Below are 19,480 nucleotides of genomic sequence, written 5' to 3'. Positions count from 1 at the left end.
TGTTTTGGAGCTCGGTGTCTGTCCACCTGTTTGCAATTAAGTCATTTTAGTCTCCACTCCTAATTTGCTAGATGCCTTAATTGTCTTTCTCTTTTTTATTGATTCTTTTTTTCGCTTGGTGCTAGCTGGGCAAGACGGGTGTGTGAATAAGAGGGAGGCGGGAGTTTAAATACCTGGGGTTAGCCATTTAAAGCAATGGACAGTGCACAAAAGAACTGAAGAAGCGAATGTTGGTGAATGCAATTATCCTGTCTTATTCCCCCCCCAGGGTGCCCCTCCCTGATCGTTTTTCTACCGGAGGTTTCTTCCTGTTAAGAGGGTTTTTCCTTCGTAATGTTGCCAAATGCTCGCTCATAGAGGCTTATTTGATTATTAAGGTTTTTTACTTCTTATTTACTTCTTTTTACTTTGGGAGAGTGATAAGAAGGAAATTGTTAAATAAATACATTCTGTGACTGACCTCTTTTATTTCTATAAAACTGCTTAAACCTTTATTTATTAAGTCTTCCTTACACCATCATGAAATTGCCTTAGTTTGCCAATACAAAGCAAAAATTTCAGTGTAGTACATTACAGTTTTAGGTGGAGAACCTCACCGACACTCAAGATTTTTATTGTTTTGAAGATGAGCATGTGCTCCATTACATTTAGTGTTGTATGAAAGAAACACAAATGATAATACAAGATGACATCCAAACAAAATTTTAATGTTGTTTTTCTTTTCTTTTCTGTACACACACATTATGTACATGACGTTGGACTTAAATACACCCCTAATAAATTAAATATTTTCATTTTTAGTTGCTAGTTATAATTAATAGCCTCCTTTCAGAACATTTTCTTCCAAATGAATGGCAAATAGACTGCAAGAGGACAAATGAGGAGCTCATTGTGCATGCTTGCTGTTTATAGAGGCAACTTTCGGTGACGAGCGTGAACGTCTCCCCTTTTTAGTTGAAGAGTGGGAAGATGGAGAGGAAGGTGGGGAGGCAGTTGCAGAAGAGGGGGTGGAGTCAGAAGAAACTGAGCGTCTTCTGGTGGGACTGCTGCTTGGTGAGCCATGGGGCGAAGAGTAGGGTGACAGGGCCTGGAGCATACGGCCACTTCTCTCCTGAATTGCATGCTAAACAAGGGCAGACACAGATCAGATTTTCACTGTGTGTAATGCTATGTTCTGTTGCAGTGATTTAAAGAATGCCTCTTGTGATTCAGTTTATGAAGACGTGCTTGTTTTTGCTCACACACAGACTTTTTTCTAGTTAAGAAGACTGAAATTAAATCTTGTGCTACAGTTAGTGTGTGACGTTTTTATGGTGAAAGTGAACATACCCATGCTCCATCTGGTCCGAAAAGCTCCAGAAAGTTGCCAATGAATTCCCGTGACTTCTCTTCCCATTTGTGGATGAGGTCCTGGCTCTTCTCTTCCACCCTGTAGACAAAATGTTTCGACTTTTCCTCCACCGTACGGACTGTCTCTTTCATCTTGTCCACCTGGTTCTGGAGCCGGTACTTTTTCTCCTGAAATAAAGTAAGGTGCATTTGTGTCTAATTTTGTATTTACAGCCTTTTTTTCCTTTTAAGTTTGATTAAAAATGAAATATTTTCTTACATTAATGAAGCCAACATTTAGCTCACGGGCTGTGTAGCCTCTTTGCAGGTTGCGTCTGACATACATGTCGTAATTACGAACGATACGAGTGATCAGATCGGATGTGGAGATGCCCTCCGTCCTCTGAGTGGCCACAAACATTCCTGACATGAACACACAAATACTTTAAATATGTGTAATTAATTATGAGAAAAAAGACAACTAGAATTTATTTTAACGTTGCATGAATCTTCACCTGCTTCCTTGATGTGTTTGTAGACGTCCTCTGATCCAGCGGAGGTGTAAGGTATATCATCATGGGCCACAAAGTCAATCTATGAATGCAACAGAACGGTCTACAGACAGTTTGGACACCGTATAGCTTTAACACTTTATGACATTATAGGAAGCTGTGTTTAAAGTTACTGTGTGACCTTTGACCTTATGTTTCTTGAGGAATTCTGGTGTAAGACTCCAGGGTGCATCCCGCACTACCTCGTCAACGTAACGGCAGTGCCTGAGGGCTTCGTAGCGTTCGTCCTCTGTCATCACCGTATAGCCCTTAAACTTGTGAGTGAGTTCATCGCTGCACACTAGGAACACAGAGATTTTCAGTGCTTGCCTCCTTCCTGATTTCTTTTTTCTTTTTTTTCCATATTTGCCACACTGACATGTTTCAGATCATCAAACTAATTTTAATACTGGACAAGTTAACCTGAGTAAATACATAATGCAGTTTTTAAATGATGTTTTCGTTTATTAATGGTAAAAAGCTATCCGAACTTATCTGGCCCTGTGTGAAGAAGTAATTTTTCCATAAACAATGAAGCATTAAGATCAGTCTTTCGCTATGGAGGAATTTGGGTCCACTCTTCTTTGCAGAATTGTTTGAATTTGGCCACACTGGAGGATTTTCTACCATGAATGGCCCGTTAAACGTTACGCCACGGCAGATTGTTTCGGATCACTGTCCTACTGCATAACCTAAGTGAGCTTTGGGAAACAAACTACAGGGAGTGCAGAATTATTAGGCAAGTTGTATTTTTGAGGAATAATTTTATTATTGAACAACAACCATGTTCTCAATGAACCCAAAAAACTCATTAATATCAAAGCTGAATGTTTTTGGACGTAGTTTTTAGTTTGTTTTTAGTTTTAGCTATTTTAGGGGGATATCTGTGTGTGCAGGTGACTATTACTGTGCATAAATATTAGGCAACTTAACAAAAAACAAATATATACCCATTTCAATTATTTATTTTTACCAGTGACACCAATATAACATCTCCACATTCACAAATATACATTTCTGACATTCAAAAACAAAACAAAAACAAATCAGCGACCAATATAGCCACCTTTCTTTGCAAGGACACTCAAAAGCCTGCCATCCATGGATTCTGTCAGTGTTTTGATCTGTTCACCATCAACATTGCGTGCAGCAGCAACCACAGCCTCCCAGACACTGTTCAGAGAGGTGTACTGTTTTCCCTCCTTGTAAATCTCACATTTGATGATGGACCACAGGTTCTCAATGGGGTTCAGATCAGGTGAACAAGGAGGCCATGTCATTAGTTTCTCTTCTTTTATACCCTTTCTTGCCAGCCTCGCTGTGGAGTACTTGGACGCGTGTGATGGAGCATTGTCCTGCATGAAAATCATGTTTTTCTTGAAGGATGCAGACTTCTTCCTGTAACACTGCTTGAAGAAGGTGTCTTCCAGAAACTGGCAGTAGGACTGGGAGTTGAGCTTGACTCCATCCTCAACCCGAAAAGGCCCCACAAGCTCATCTTTGATGATACCAGCCCAAACCAGTACTCCACCTCCACCTTGCTGGCGTCTGAGTCAGACTGGAGCTCTCTGCCCTTTACCAATCCAGCCACGGGCCCATCCATCTGGCCCATCAAGACTCACTCTCATTTCATCAGTCCATAAAACCTTAGAAAAACCAGTCTTGAGATATTTCTTGGCCCAGTCTTGACGTTTCAGCTTGTGTGTCTTGTTCAGTGGTGGTCGTCTTTCAGCCTTTCTTACCTTGGCCATGTCTCTGAGTATTGCACACCTTGTGCTTTTGGGCACTCCAGTGATGTTGCAGCTCTGAAATATGGCCAAACTGGTGGCAAGTGGCATCTTGGCAGCTGCACGCTTGACTCTTCTCAGTTCATGGGCAGTTATTTTGCACCTTGGTTTTTCCACACGCTTCTTGCGACCCTGTTGACTATTTTGAATGAAACACTTGATTGTTCGATGATCACGCTTCAGAAGCTTTGCAATTTTGAGACTGCTGCATCCCTCTGCAAGATATCTCACTATTTTTGACTTTTCTGAGCCCGTCAAGTCCTTCTTTTGACCCATTTTGCCAAAGGAAAGGACGTTGCCTAATAATTATGCACACCTGATATAGGGTGTTGATGTCATTAGACCACACCCCTTCTCATTACAGAGATGCACATCACCTAATATGCTTGATTGGTAGTAGGCTTTCGAGCCTATACAGCTTGGAGTAAGACAACATGCATGAAGAGGATGATGTGGACAAAATACTCATTTGCCTAATAATTCTGCACTCCCTGTAATAGATGGACATTCTCCTTCAGATAGCTGAAGAAGAAACTGATAGCAGAGAGCAGAATTCAGGGTTCCTTCAAGTCTTCCAGGTAGGTCTTGAAGCAGCAAAGCAGCCCTAGACCATCACACTACCACTACCATGTGTTGATGTTCTTTTTATGAAATTGTTAGTTTCATGTCCGATGTAACAAGACTCAAACCTTCCAAAAAGTTCAAGATTTCCTTTGTCAGTGCACAGAATATTTCTCCAAAGGTTTTGGGGGGTCATCACAATGTGAGATGAAACTTTGTTTGATTAAAACCTTGACCCTGCACTTCCCCAGATGTTGTTCTGGAGTAATTTTGGTATGCTGGACACTCCTAAGAAGGGCAACTGCTTTTCCGAGTTTTCTGTATTTGTGTATAATGGCTCTCACAGTGGTTCACTGAAGTCCCAAAGCTTTAGAAATGGCTTTGTAAATCTTTCCATACTGATACTTCAGTTTTTCACTAGTTAGTCACACTTACTTTAAGATTTAACAATGGAAGTATTTTCACACACAATCAGGAAGGTTTGGAGAATGTTCTTCACTTACTGAATGAAATCATCATTTAATAACTGCATTTATATTTATTCGAGTTGTCTTTGTTTAATATTAAAATTACTTTGATGACCTGAAACATGTGAGTGTGACAAATATGCAAAAAAAAAAAAAAAAAAAAGATATCGGGAAGGAGGCAAATGCTTTTTCACTGCTGTGTACACGTGACTCTTTGGAGGCCTTCTCTGTCTATTTTCATGACCCTGAAGGTTAAAGAGTGTTACTTTGTGCATGCGTTACTGTGGCGAGTGAATGAAAGGCATACTTTACCTCCTACTATAAGATGAGTGTTTGGGAACACATTCTTTGCCTGCATCAGAGCTCGAGCATGTCCCGAATGGAAAAGATCAAAGATTCCATCAGCGTAGACTCTCACGGGGCGGTTAGCTAAACATGAAGGGTGGTCTTTAAATGCAGTCATGTCATGACATAAAACTGGAGCAGTTTATATTTTTGCTGTTACAAATATGGAATTCTAATGACACAGTGATGCTTTTAATTGTTAGTTAATCATTATTTTGCTGATTTGTCACTCAGTCAGATTCACAGCTGTGATCAAACCCTGAATCATCAAAATAACTGGCAGTTATGTAACAATGCTGATAATGAAATCACTTTTTTATAACTGATATCAGACAATTACAGCACAGCAAAACATCTTGGGTTAACTTTTCTTTTCCGAATTATCTTCCCTGTGTATTCAGAGTTTTTTTTAAAAAGGTGGTGATAAGTGCAACCTGGTGTCCCCCTCCGTGCTTGAGCAATGGTGAGCTTGTCATGTGGGATATCAGATTCAAAACCTGTAGACTTGGCAAAATCTGCTGGCTCCCGTGGAGTCTGAACACAAAGACCAGATGGAGACATTCAGATACAGTTGGTGCAAAAAGTCATCTGTTCTCAAAATCATTTCAATTTTACAGGTCGCCAGAATACATTATATGACACAAAACTATGTGTAATTACTGACGAAACATGTTCCCTCTTGCTTCATTCCTAACTGCTCGTGTTTCAAGTTTATCCAATCTCTTGCACGTGTTCAGACTTCTGCCCAGAAGTGGATGTTATTGGTATAGTCATGTTGCATTTGATAAACACCGGGGTTCATAAAAACAGAAACTGTAAGACAGTATACAGGAACACTTTAGAAAATTAAAGCATTTAAGTGAATTACTTATAATAGAAATATATGAGATGTGGTAAGTTTGCAGGTTGTGCCTCCTCTCTGTATGATAATAACTTAAAGGTAGTTTTTTTTTAACCAATTTTAGCACATGGATGTTCAAAGATGCTATAGACTTTGTGTTGCATGCATGTCCACCTTTATCCTTTGGTGTGCTGAAAGATATACTTTAAACTCTTGATCTCTTTTTAAGTGTCTTTTGCTCCCTGAGTTGTGTTCAAATATATGATTGGTTAGTATACCAGTGCAAAATATTAATTTGACCTTGTAAACATTAGCAACATGCTCCTATGCTTCTTAATTTTTGTCTTGTATTCTGATCTCAGCCTTCATGGCTTATACACATACTGACGCACAAGCCAGCATATTTCCACATCGGACATAAATGTAAGAATTAAAATTCGAATAAATAATTATTGTTTTCGTGTTAAGTCTTTAATTCCTTTTGACATTAATTATTGCTACTGCAGACATGAGTCATGCTGTTCCACGGAGTTAATCGGTTAACTTATCCCAGTCATATAACCACAGTGGAAAAGATTACCTCAGTAATATTCAAAGCATGTTAAATAATAATGCAGTATAAGGCAGAGATATACCTCACTTCATTATAGTGTCCTCTAAATATATTCACAAAAACAAAATAAGAGGGGATCTCGTGGGGCTCCCTGTTGTTTATTATTTGAAAAACAGTGTGCAGTTGGTTCTCTTTGCTAATGACAGAAGCAGGCTTACCCTGCGAGGGCCTCCTCTTTGATTGTGCGCGGCAGCCTGTTGATGGTGCTGTCCATTGCCGCCACGGCCTCGTCTCCTGCGAGCCATCTGGGATGTTCTTTTTTCAGCCAACAATAACACTGCACAAGCCTGGTGCTCCTCTCTGTCAGCCCTACTACTGCAAGGGAAGGATCTCTAAAGCTGTGTGTCTGTTGAAGTATACATCCTATCACCCTGCCTGACCCTGATGACAGGATAACATAGCGGGCAAAGTTCAGGCCACAGTGGTAAAGGCTTTCAGAAATGTAGATTGCATTTGCAATCAATGCTGAGCTTGGAAAGACTTTCCCTTTATTTGTGCGGTGGCAGCAGCAGCATGATCCAGCGAGTGTTGATCCACTGAAAGTCCAGCTCTTTAACATTTTAGTACACATCTGTAAAAATATGCTTGCTTTTTTTTTTTTTTTACCATTTTTCAAAATTTTATTCCTTACGTTTTAACATAAAGAATAGAGGCTGCGCACGTAACACTGTAATTTTTTCTGAGAAAGCCATTCAAGATAAACTATGAAGCTGTAATGGGAGGTCAGACACTACCAGCCTTTGGAACCAAACACAGGGGACAGTGAGTCCCGGCATTTCTCAGAGTTGTTAAAAGTTAGCCACAGTGGCAGAAATCTGTGTATATCTTAAAATCAATAACATCCTGTCTTTCTTGTGCATTATAGCACACAATGCACATCCTGGTTTTGACATCAACTCATGCAGCTTTTTGGTGCTGAAGTGTTTCCCTATGTAACACACACAAACACGACCGTGGCTCAGGGGGTTGGGAAGCGTATCTGTAACCGGAAGGTTGCCGGTTTGATCCCCAGGCTCTCTGTCCTGGTCGTTGTGTCCTTGGGCAAGACACTTTACCCTACTGGTGTTGGCCAGAGGGGCCGATGGCGCGATGTGGCAGCCTTGCTTCTGTCAGTCTGCCCCAGGGCAGCTGTGGCTACAACCGTAGCTTGCCTCCACCAGTGTGTGAATGCGAGAGTGAATGAATAGTGGCATTGTAAAGCGCTTTGGGTGCCTTGAAAAGCGCTATATAAATCCAATCCATTATTATTATTAAAGCTGCACACGAAACATTATTTTCTACACAAAAATAAATAAAACTAAGACTTTTCAGGGAGGCTAGCTGCTAAAAAATGTTTTAGCCAGTCAGTGACTCTGTCTACTCTGTTTCAGTTCAAGTATATGAAAAACACTGACTAGTGTGATTACATAACTTTTCATTTAGTGCTAACATCTGGTCAAAGTTTCAGTTTGTCTAGCAGGCTACTTTTATGACTAATATTCCCATCAGACATCTGCCTTTTTTCTTTAACTCTGCTCTCTTTAGTTTCACTTTAACTTTGAGCTGAGCTGTTTTTGAGTAAATCCAATGATTTTGTACAAAACACATTTTAAAAGTAATGCACCTAGCGCTAAGCACTGGTGACAAGGCTGAGATAACAAGGCTGAAAGTCTCTTTGGGTGTGTGGCATGTTCAGGAGATACCAAAGATATGCAGTGATCTATATCTTTGTAATATTTGTAAGGTATTTAAGACTTTATCAAAAGGTCCAAATTATTTATTGTAGAACTATTTTTCTAAAGAGGAAACTTTGAGTCAGATAGTCGGTCACACAGTGGAAATTTAAGAAATGTTTCACCAAACCACAGATTGGATGATCAGCTCATACATATGTCTGCTTTTACGAATTACTGTACTGTAATCCGCAATAAAGTGTTGGGAAATCTTTAACTGCTTTATGGAGGTGAGCTCATAATGAACAACTGGCCTTGGTTTTCCAGAAGTGACTTATGGAAAATCCCTTGAACATGTTTCACTTTCATTGTTATTCCTCCCTGATAAATCGCAGCACTTTGAAAAACAAATGCTAGATTTTTGGTTCCAGATCAGAATAATCTCAGTCAGCAACAAGCATAACCGGTGTGATCACACAGGAAGGGGGAGCGATTTCATGGGAATTTCTCACCTGTGAACACAATGACCTGGGGTAAGGGGGTGTGGTTATCTATGCGAAAGCATGCTGGGCGGGAGCATTGCTGTGCTGTTCCTCTCACTTCCTGAACTGAAGGCCTCCAAATATGTGGAGGTACAAACGCAGGATAACCTAACATTCAGGAGCTTTGACACACCACGTTACCCTGCATTGAAGGTAAGACTCTGATTACAATAAAAACATTTCATATTCTTACATTCTTTGGAGAAAGGCAGAACCTGTACTATACAAAAGGCGTGCTCTATAAATCACCAGTCTCAGGGTGTTCAAGGAGCAAACACATATTTTTCTGCTCTTTTCTGACTCCTGTTTGGTAGATGAGTAACCAATTAAGGATACAGTGTAAAGTATTCGAGAAAGAGAACCGTCTGTTTTGTTTGTGTGGTTATATTATGAACAGGATAATGTTTGAAATGTCTTTTTATGTAATAGTCTGATCTAGACTGATTAATCTATTTCAGTTTAAAGTGCCCGTGTAAAGCATGCTCCTGTGGCAGTATCTGATAACCTTTCTGCTGGTTACTGTTCAAATATGCAAAGGTAGGAAACAAATCATGAAAATGTAAATGGCTTTCTTTACATATCAGCGGTGTGTGTGTGTGTGTGTGTGTGTGTGTGTGTGTGTGTGTGTGTGTGTGTGTGTGTGTGTACAGTGTTTGCACACACGTACAGCTGTGGTCACAAAACATATGACAAAAATGTATCACAAGTTTTCAGTCAAGCAGCATTTGAGGAAATGCTGTTTCTTGGAATTAGTTAAGGGTCCTCTTCTAATTTGACTGTAAGTGGAGTCACTGCTGATGTGCAACTGTTACTGAAAAACACATTTCTGTACTTTTCTTTTCATCTTAGTAAATAACCATCTTGTCAGTGATAAAATCTTTAAACAATCGAATAATCTAGATATCATTTCAAGTTCTTACAAAGTCCGTGTCTAAAATATGCATTTGCTTAGCAGTAGATAGTTATATGTACAGAGGTGTGTCCTGAGCTTGGGTGCAGTAAGTTTCAGTGAGTCAGTGCGACATGAAAACTTGTAATGAGGAACAATGAACTACACACTGAAACCAGTAGTACTGATGTCACAAGATGACATCAGCACAATGTTGGTTTGAGATATTATACAAACACGCTTTCGGCACTAAGTGATCACAAAAAAATGGTTTGCATGCTTTAGTCACACTGATGTTAAATCTCTTATGAGAAACATGTGGCCAAGGTAGCAGCGATACAAATTCAAAACCCGTTAAAAATGCAGTATTAAAAGACAAGATCTACAACAGCAACAATATCTATGCTGGTCAGATCCATAAAGGTCCCACAAATTACATGAGACACACACTGGATATGAGGAATGGAAGTAGTCACTGTGATGTCAGGTTTGAGGCCTTGATTTTGGGGTTCTGCCCTGTTTTAAATCATTTGTAGAATTCACAATGAAGCAAGCAGCAGTATTTAACAAGTAACTCCTCCAAAAGGCTCCAACACTGAGTCAATGAATTGGAGATGTCCAATTCATTGACTCAGTATATATATATATATATATATATATATATATATATATATATATATATATATATATATATATATGACACATGCCTCTCAAGATGGCGCAAAGTTTAGACGTATAGTATTTAGATGTTGTGCAATCTTTCCCATGCAATGTCTGCAGAGATCAATTACATAATATCTTATTTACCTGAATGCATCTGTCTTGTTTTGTTTTTTATCTCTCACCAGCTGAGAAATGCGATGAATTTACCGATCTGAATCTTGGTCACTCAATCATTGGTACCAGCCTCAAAGTTCGGTTGTTGCTATACACTAGATTAAATGGGACATGTGGTACCCTTATGTCCCACACCGACCTGTCTGCCTACCCCCAATTTAATGCGTCAAAACCGACCACCTTCATCATTCATGGGTATCGGCCCACTGGATCTCCACCGGAATGGCTCGATAAGCTCACTGAGCGTCTGCTGGTCAGGAAAGACATAAACGTTATAGTGGTAGACTGGAACTACGGTGCTGCGACTCTGAAATATTGGGAAGCAGTGAAGAACACACGCAAAGTAGCATCCAACATCACAGCTTTGATTAATATGTTGCAGGTATGGCAAGTTGTCTGATTTCAAATGTCAGAGTGTGTAGTGTCTAGCGATTCTAAAACTGATATTTTTTTCAGGAGCACGGAGCCGATCTGAGCTCCATCCACATGATTGGTGTCAGTCTAGGAGCTCACATATCAGGCTTTACGGGCGCTAACTTGAAGGGAGAAATTGGAAGAATAACAGGTAAGAGTGGCACTTACATTGACGTCACTTCCACTTCCTGATATAGAATTAAAACCTGAAGTGGTATTTTTACTTGTTTTAAATCCCTCTAAAACAGGCCAATAGTAAAGCGAGCCTAATTTATGTTTCAGGTCTTAAGAACAATCTTATTTGACTCAATCTAAAGGAGAAGAAAACTTCTTAAGAACTTGTCCCATTGAGAAGTTTGCATGACGTTTGGAAGCTGACGTGCTTAAGGGTGACATTTTGTAGTGGCTCTTGACTGAGCTTTTAATTCCTAGATTTCCAACTTTAGAAGTCACTAATAGCAAAAGGAGATAAAGCCACTGGTGCTGAAGGGTTTAATAAAAGTTGCAGAGTGTATGAACAATGTGTTATTTGTCATGGTTGAGTTGTGGACTCAAAGGAACATACCGTGCTTCGGGTTTTGCCTGGGTTGGAGTCGCCATGAAAAAAGCGGCACAGTTTTGGTAAAATTCCCTGAGGAGAGATGACGTTCAAAGATCACGCTAATTCTCTGGAGGCTCACTGAGAATATCTGGTTTAAAACAGCAGGGAAAAACTGTCACATGAAAAAAAAGATACGTAGAAAAAAATGAGAAAAGGAGACAGCTATGAAGGTCAGCTGGGATAAGCGCTCGTCCTAGGTGTTGTCGGAATATTTAAGTGAGGTCAACATTCTGTTTTCGACTGATGTTTTCTACTGTGATGTTTGCAGCACTGGATCCTGCTGGGCCAGGGTTCAAAGGCAAAAACCCAGAGGACCGACTGGACTCTTCAGATGCACAGTTTGTGGATGCCTTGCACACAGACATGGATTGTCAGTCAATCACCTTATTTATTATTATGAAGAATTTCTTTTCTTTACACAAAACAGGCATACACGTTGTGTATATGTGTCAATTTGTTATTGTTATATTACAGTGCTGGGTTTCAGGGAACCTTTAGGTCACATTGATTTCTACGCCAATGGAGGAGCAGACCAACCCGGCTGCCCAAAGACTATTTTCTCAGGTAAGATCAGTAAGTTTAAGAAACTTTTGGTATAAAGAACTGAACTTTATGTTAACAATTTACTTTCTCATCCCTGAAAAGGACAGTATCTTAAATGTGACCACCGGAGATCGGTGTTCCTCTTCATTGACTCTATAAATGCCACATGTACCAGCAGGACCTACCCCTGCTCGTCCTATAAAGACTTTCTGGATGGCAAATGCTTAACCTGCAGTCAGTTTGGTAATGCTGGATGTCCTATTTTAGGTTGGTGATGAAAAACACACAGATTAAATTTTCTGTCAACTAACAGGCAGTTACGAAAATCCAAATATGCACATTTTGCCAGTTTGTATTTTATTTCTTTAGATTTTACAGTGTATTATTCAGCACTGACACAGGTGTTTTAACCTAACCCAGGTTATGACGTCATAAAATGGAAAGACATCCTGCTGGAACAGAACCAAACAAAGGCCTACTTCAGAACAAACGAAAAATCTCCATACTGCAGTGAGTAACAGTTTACTAATGATCAGTAAGCTATAAAAAAAATCCTTAATTTCAATACAGCATACAATCTGATTGTCAGCCTGCACTGCCACCTAGTGGTAGAACTATACTTTTCTCAATGGTTTAACACATTTTAATGTGCCACTTTATTAGGTACACCTGTTCAACTTGTTATTAAAGCAAATATTTAATTAGTCAATCACATGACAGCATCTCGGTGCATTTATTACATTTGCCAGAGGTCAGAGTAGAATGACCAGGCTGATTTGAGCTGTTAGGAAAGCAACAGTAACCACTCTTTACGAATAAAGGTATGCAGAAAAGCATCTCTGAATTCGCAACATGTCAGACCAAATGGGCCACAGCAACAGAATCAGGAAGTCTTGCTCCTATCAGCTAAGAAAAGGGAACTGTGTTTAAAGTGTGCACAGGTCCACCAAAATTAGACAAATGAAGATTGGAAACACATTACCAGGTCTCAGGAGTGTCGTTGTCTGCTGTGAGATTTGGCATAAACAACATGATAATATTGATCTTTCCTGCCTTATTTTTGAGATATCCCAGATTGTGCTGGTGTAATGGTGTGTGGGATATCTTCTTGGCACACTTTGGAGCCCATATTATGAACTAAGCATCGTTTGAGTGTCACAGTCTACCTGATTATTGTTGCTGACCATGTCCATCCCTTTATGACCACTGCTTCCAGCAAGATAACACGCTGTGTCAAAAAGCTCAAATCATCACAAACTGGTTTCTTGAGCATGACATTTAGTCCACTCTTCTCAAAGGGCCTCCACAGTCACCAGATCTCAATCCAACAAAGCACCTTTGGGATGTGGTGGAACGAAAGTTTTATATCCTTAATGTGCAGTTGACAAATCTGCTGTAACTGTGTTTTGCTGTGATGTTAATGCGGACCAAAATCTCAGAGGAATGTTTCCAGCACCTTGTTGATTCTATTCCATGAGGAATTTATTTGTTTATTTATTTTTTTATAAAAAATCTAAATGAACAGTTATGTTTATAACCCTTGAAATGGGGAATGAGCCAGAGAAGCAAGACAGGTTAAGTGTGTTTTATAGTTCAAAACAAAAGACTTGAATTAAAAAATGTCATGTCTTTGCTCAGTGACAAACTACAGGATAGATGTGGTGATATGGAACAAGGATGTGCAGTGGGGATACTTGACTGTTAAACTTCATGGTAATGGTAAACAAGCACAGGCAACCATTGACCAGTAAGTCTCCTCTGCATATATAGCCAAGATTTGTCTTTATCTCCATGTTACTACCTTCTCTAACTAATGTATTTTTCCCCCTCATATTAGTAAATCCTTAAATTTCAAGAAGTTCACAGACACCGAGCTGTTGGCTGCGTTTGACAAAGACATTCAGTGGGTGGAAAAGGTGTCTGTTAAATTCTCCACTGGGAATGTATTGCAGCCCAAACGTAAGCTCAGAATTCTCCGAATCCGTCTCAAAAACCTGGAACCTAAAGGGAATAAAGCACAGGGGTATGCTAAAATTTTACCTTTAAGAAATGACACGCAGCATCAGCTGGTTTCTTTGTTGAAGCACTTCTTATATCTCCCAGCTGTAGATTTACCGACGTGTCTGGTTTTTCCCCTCACAGGCCTCTGTGTCGATATGACGTCCTTCTCGAGGAGAACAAAGAGGTCACCTTCAGGCCAATTCCCTGTGAAGAATCCAACTTCTAAAGGGGAGAAAAATTGCATAACATTTCACTGCATGTATGGAGAGAGATTCGGCTGATTCTACAGTTCTTCCAGAATTGTTCATGAAAAGACCAGCACTGCTAAAACAAAACAAAATAACACAATGTTGCCTCACAGTAAGAAGGTCTATGTTTGAGCCAACTGGCTCGCTGGGACTTTTATGTGCAGTTTGCACTGTCCCACAGTTATTTGGGGGTTGGGTTAACTGGTGATTGAGTCTAAGTTGGCTGTCGGTGTAACTTTGAGTGTGGACTGTTGTCCGTCCCTGTTGTTAATGCGATAGACTGGTTGGCCCCCTGCACCTCTGAACTGGATAAGTGGAAGATGGATGACTAGACCAGTAATGTGAATTAGACAGATTATCTGTCACAAATGAGTGAAAAAATACTAACATATTTACCTTTTTTGATAGAAAAGTAGGGCTGTCAACGTTAACGTGGCGTCACGATTAACGCGATTAACGCTCCAGATGGGTGAATTGCGTTAAAATGGGTGTAGCTCAGGTGGCAGAGCAGGTCAGCCACTAATCAGGAGGCCGGTGGTTCGATCCCAGGCTGCCTCCTGGCTGGGCAAGATACTAACCCCATGTTTGCCTACTGGTGGTGGTCAGAGGGCCCGGTGGCGCCAGTGTCCGGCAGCCTCGCCTCTGTCAGTGCGCCCCAGGGCAGCTGTGGCTACAATGTAGCTTGCCATTGCCAGTGTGTGAATGTGTGTGTGAATGGGTGAATGACTGAATGTAGTGTAAAGTGCTTTGGGGTCCTTAGGGACTGCGTAAAGCGCTATACAAATGCAGGCCATTTACCAAATTTTTTTAATTGTGTTAATTGTGTTAACCCGTTAACGTTGACAGCCCCTGTCGAACACATAATGTACGACTGATAGATTTTATTCCCTTTAGGCCTTTTGTTTTTTGTTGCTTGTCTTTGCTTTTATTTCTGTTTACTTTTTTATGCCAATATAAATTTTCAACATACATATATCAGTAGTAACTATATTTATTTTTAATAAACACACAATGCACATCAGCACCCAGTAAATTTACATTCTTTGTGCAATCAGAAAGAAAACAAGTGCTATTTTTTTTTTCTTTTTACAAGCCTAAAATCTGTGTGCTCATCCATATTACATTATTATAAACAAACTCTTGAGTCTCTGTAAATGAACTGCTGCTTGTCATTTCTCATCCTTCTCTCTCTCTGAGTCACTGTCACAATGGATAAAAATGCAGTTCAATTATGCCGTAGTACATATTGCCACCAATCATTGTCTTAATGGACGGTGATGAGTGAAATCTCCTGGAAAACTCAAAATGTGAGATTACAGTTCCCCGGTAAGAATGTTTATGAATGCCTTTGGTGACGTGACGAGAAAAAAACAAGATGTTTGATGTGTAACTGCGCCGGTCATCTCCAGAAGGAAAGGACAGTTTGCTGCAGCCTCCGTCTTTATGTCTGCTTCCATCTTTGCACTTTCACCAGTGACTCAGTAAAAATATTAAGCCCTCTGGGTCAGCCCACTCAGCAGTCCAAAAAGAAACGGTAAATCAGAAATCTGATGAAAGAATAGTCGTCTTTGCTCATTTAGACATGTGCTTCTTCATTCGCTGAATTTCCATCTAAAACGGAAAAAAATTGGATTTTGAAAAAAATCAAATCATGATAAATCTTCCCACCTTGAAGTGTTTACGCCCATTGAAATACGATGTTACTAAATTTTATTATCCTCGGCCACTTTACCTGTAACGTTAAGCGAATCCTTTTCTCCTCATCCAGCTCATTCATCAGCAGTTTGATTTCTTTGCTGGAATAACACAATGTTGTTAAATTAGCACAGCAAAAACCTGACTGAAACTACAGTTGGTTGGTACTGATGCTGGGCTGGGAGTGTCAAATGCCCTCCAGAGTGAGGATGAGCAGGTAAACAGAAAACTGTGCAGATGTCTACAACTTATAGCTAATGTGCAATTAGGGAAAGACAGCCATACTTGTGCTGAGTCTTCATCTGTTCAAACTGGCCCTTCAGGTCTCTCAGCTCTGTCTGCAGTTGTTCCAGGTTTGGCGAGGCGTGCCCTTCTGGATTTCTGCTGGGCTGTGAGTTGATGCCTGCAGGCGGAGCTGGGTGCAGCACAGCAGAGATAGCCTTTGGCAGGAGAGAGGAGAAAGACTCTGTGGGCATAGTTTTGGTTTCTAATGCCTGTGGAAAACACAAAAGAAATATAAGAAGTTGTCATTTACTGCAGTTTAACAGCTGTGGATTGTACAACCTTTAGCATTTTATTTTATACACTGCTCGAAAAAATAAATAAAAATGAAAGGAACACTTTGAAAACACATCAGATCTCAATGGGAGGGAAAAAACTGTGCTGATATTTCTACTGATAAAGACTGCATGATGAATGATGATGCCACATTGTGAAATAGAAATAAAAATGATCAACCTACAAAGGGCCGAATTCAAAGACACTCATCACCCATCAAAGTGTGGTGTGCTGTGGGATCTTCCCTGGAGGAGGAACTGTCTGCATTTTCTCAACACATTGTGAAACACCACGAGGAACCCACAGGAACACTGCACCAACATAGGGTCTGACAATCCAAGGACTTGATAACTAACGGCTGTCAGGGTACTGCCTTTTAGCCTGAAGAGGTCTGTGTGCCCCTCCATGGATATGCCTCCCCAGGCCTCCTTGACCCACCACCAAACCAGTCATGTTGAACTACAGGCAGAATAGCATTCTCCACAGCTTCTCCAGGCCCTTTCACGTCTTTCTCACACTCAGGGTGAGCCTGCTCTCATCTGTGAAAAGCACAAGGGGTCAGCGATGGACCTGCCAATTGTGGTATTCTAAGGCAAATACCAGTTGGCTCCATGGAGGACGTTGGGCCCTCAGGCCAGCCTCATGAATCAGTTTAATTGTTTGCTCAGAGACATTCACACCAGTGGCCTGCTGGAGGTCATGTTGTAGCGCTGGCAGTGCTCATCCTGTTCCTCTTTGCACAGATGATCAGAAGGTTAAGGACCTTCTATGCTCCTTTCCAGGAGTAACTGCCTGTTTGATGTGCTTTCCTGGAGCAGTTAGACTACCTGTGCAACCTATGTAGTGTCCAGGTGTCGTCTCATGCTACTGGTAGTGACAGTGACCCTAGGCAAATGCAAAACTAGTGAAAAAACACTCAGGAAAAATGTCAGTGTCCTCCACCATGTAAAACCATTCCTGGTGTCTCATTGTTGGCCCTCAGTGCACCTGTTGTTAATTTTATTAACAGCAAAACAGCTGAAACTGATTAACAACCTCCCTCTGGTCAATATTCTAGAAGTTTAATTATCTTGATGCTATGCTCTGATTAAAAAGTGTTAATTTCATTCAGTTTTTGAGCAGTGCACTTACAGGCGGGATGGATCCATTCTGAGTTGTTTGTTGAGTTCCTTCTGGCAGCGAATTCTTTACTTCACTCTGGGTTTTCTTTCGTTCCTCCTCCATCATGAGTGTTACCTGTAAAATAAAGTCTAGTTTGAGACGTCTGATGAGTAAAATACATTAAATGGTGACATGTCGTTCTAGCTTTTGGTGTTTCTTAGTCCCAGAAGATGATTTTCAAAAAGGGGACCGATTCACTACAGGGCAAGTACCTTTTAACTTTGTTTTAAGTAAGGAGTCAAAGTAGATATCTTCTGCGTCTCTACTTGTCTCTCTGTGTGTGTATGGGGCAGCTCAGAAAAGTTAAATTTATCCCAAGGACAGAGTGACACAAGCAGACCACACCACACACTCTTTTCAAACACAGCACCAAGCTATAAACAAACTGGACGATTAAGAAATGGAATGGCTTGGCTTGTAGATGGCTTTCATTAAAAATGTATACTTCCCAGAGTCCGAAGCTCTGACTGTAACCTCTCATCTACAGCATGAGCTGCGTGCGCATTCAGCTTCTCCGTGATAGACACAACTGACACAAACTCCTCAGTGTCTTTGAGAGAAATGGAGATTACATGTTAAAACACACCTCACAGAGCTTGGAAGTCACTGAATGGTCATTCTTAGACATCTCGCTCCTTCTTTTGCACATTTTCAAAGTCTAGATTAACATTCTGCCTCAGACATGCAGCATCCGAGCACAGTAGCATTTCAATATATGTAACAAACAATAGTTGCAAGGCTTACCGGGAATGAGGGCTGAACTATAGCTGCCCATCGTGACAGAGAAGAATACAGTGAAAGACAGAAAAACCCTGCAGTGCCCTTAAGTCTACATCTACAAATGACAAATGGGAGCAAGTCAGTGGGACACAAATCAACAGAAACCTGTCAGCTCAGTGCAGTCTCACACCGTGCTGCTTCTTTAAAAGATCTGTGCTCTTTGTCATGAATCAGCCCAGCAGCAGAAGTATTTCTTTATCAGTGAGTGTGAGAGAATAAATGTGTAAGAGCAGAGGCAGCTGTTTCTCTCATGCCACAGCAGTGAACTAATGGGCAACACATGCTGGAGCCAGTGCAGAGTAGGGAGCACAGTGACAGATTAGTAAACGTACTAAACCAATTACCAGATTATTGTCAGTTAAAGCCACGATCCGGAGCGCACGCTCACCTTGTTTTTCCAGCTTCGCCGCTGAGATAAAGCAGCATCTGCGGTAACTCGACACCACCCATTGTAATCCACAGTGGTCTGCAGAGTATGCTGCGATGAAGAGTGGTGCTGTCCGGTCTAAGTTTAGAGCAGAGCCCCCCCATTCTGCTCCCAAATATCAGCGGCGTCACAGACTGACGGCTGACAGTTGTTTAAACGCACAAACGATGCAAAAAAACAAAAAATCTAGAAGGTTGACGACTTCAGTTTAATTCTCACAAGCTGTTTCAAAACAGTCGTTTCAAAACGCTAGAGAGGCATATCCACGTAAGGTTTGCAATAATGTCTTCATAAAAGGACATTCTTGTGAATGAGTTAGTAAAACGGTGAGTAAAAAAAAAGAAAGAGGAAACAGAAGAGTTTCCAAACTCCCTCTACACACATTCACACAACTCGCATAACACAACAACAGACTGTCCTCCTGTCACAGCTCCAGAGATCAGCTGTTGTCGAATGCTTGAAGAAAAAGATATTTCTTCAGCTTAGGTTTAAAAAGTGACCTCAGGCAAGCATCGAGCTGTCTGGGGTCACTTTGGAGGTCATTCCAAAGTGTCAGTGCCACAAGGTGAAAGCCAGGACCCCCTTTTTGTATACCTTTCAGCTGTAGGATGGGTCAGGAATGATTAGGTTAGAATCTT

At 40.7% G+C, this 19,480-nt stretch overlaps 3 protein-coding genes across 5 annotated transcripts; 1 reads left to right on the top strand and 2 right to left on the bottom strand.

Moving 5' to 3' along the window:
* Window positions 1-686: 686 nt before the first annotated feature.
* On the bottom strand, window positions 687-6,964 carry LOC146700086 (choline-phosphate cytidylyltransferase B-like). Its single transcript, XM_085470137.1, has 8 exons — window positions 6,653-6,964; window positions 5,475-5,574; window positions 5,008-5,124; window positions 2,030-2,181; window positions 1,845-1,923; window positions 1,610-1,752; window positions 1,330-1,518; window positions 687-1,123 (listed from the first exon to the last, which is right to left on the bottom strand). Exons 1-8 carry the CDS (start codon window positions 6,737-6,739, stop codon window positions 887-889), a joined length of 1,104 nt encoding a protein of 367 aa, XP_085326263.1. The 5' UTR covers window positions 6,740-6,964; the 3' UTR covers window positions 687-886.
* Window positions 6,965-8,741: 1,777 nt separating this feature from the next.
* Window positions 8,742-15,242, top strand: lipia (lipase, member Ia). Its single transcript, XM_085470132.1, has 11 exons — window positions 8,742-8,841; window positions 9,147-9,225; window positions 10,426-10,796; window positions 10,871-10,979; window positions 11,698-11,799; window positions 11,904-11,993; window positions 12,075-12,239; window positions 12,393-12,482; window positions 13,611-13,719; window positions 13,810-13,995; window positions 14,115-15,242. The coding sequence occupies exons 2-11, from the start codon at window positions 9,168-9,170 to the stop codon at window positions 14,197-14,199; spliced, it is 1,365 nt and encodes a 454-aa protein (XP_085326258.1). The 5' UTR covers window positions 8,742-8,841; window positions 9,147-9,167; the 3' UTR covers window positions 14,200-15,242.
* Window positions 15,119-19,330, bottom strand: LOC146700084 (uncharacterized). 3 transcript variants are annotated; one of them, XM_085470134.1, is made up of 6 exons: window positions 18,804-19,330; window positions 18,380-18,470; window positions 17,606-17,710; window positions 16,202-16,410; window positions 15,954-16,017; window positions 15,119-15,832 (listed from the first exon to the last, which is right to left on the bottom strand). In XM_085470134.1, the coding sequence occupies exons 1-6, from the start codon at window positions 18,944-18,946 to the stop codon at window positions 15,794-15,796; spliced, it is 651 nt and encodes a 216-aa protein (XP_085326260.1). In that variant the 5' UTR covers window positions 18,947-19,330; the 3' UTR covers window positions 15,119-15,793. The 3 variants fall into 3 exon arrangements, with proteins under 3 accessions (XP_085326260.1, XP_085326261.1, XP_085326262.1); XM_085470135.1 differs by having other exon boundaries at window positions 16,202-16,356; XM_085470136.1 differs by lacking the exon at window positions 18,804-19,330 and adding an exon at window positions 18,133-18,185 and having other exon boundaries at window positions 18,380-18,624.
* Window positions 19,331-19,480: the final 150 nt, after the last annotated feature.

The sequence above is a fragment of the Copadichromis virginalis genome, linkage group LG10 (assembly GCF_057382275.1).
Source record: "Copadichromis virginalis isolate Kocher_CV1m ecotype Utaka linkage group LG10, C_Virginalis_male_GT1.1, whole genome shotgun sequence".
NCBI classification, from domain to species: Eukaryota; Metazoa; Chordata; class Actinopteri; order Cichliformes; family Cichlidae; genus Copadichromis; species Copadichromis virginalis.
The sequence above is the reverse complement of the archived record's forward strand: the minus strand, read 5'-3'. Positions and strand labels throughout refer to the sequence as shown.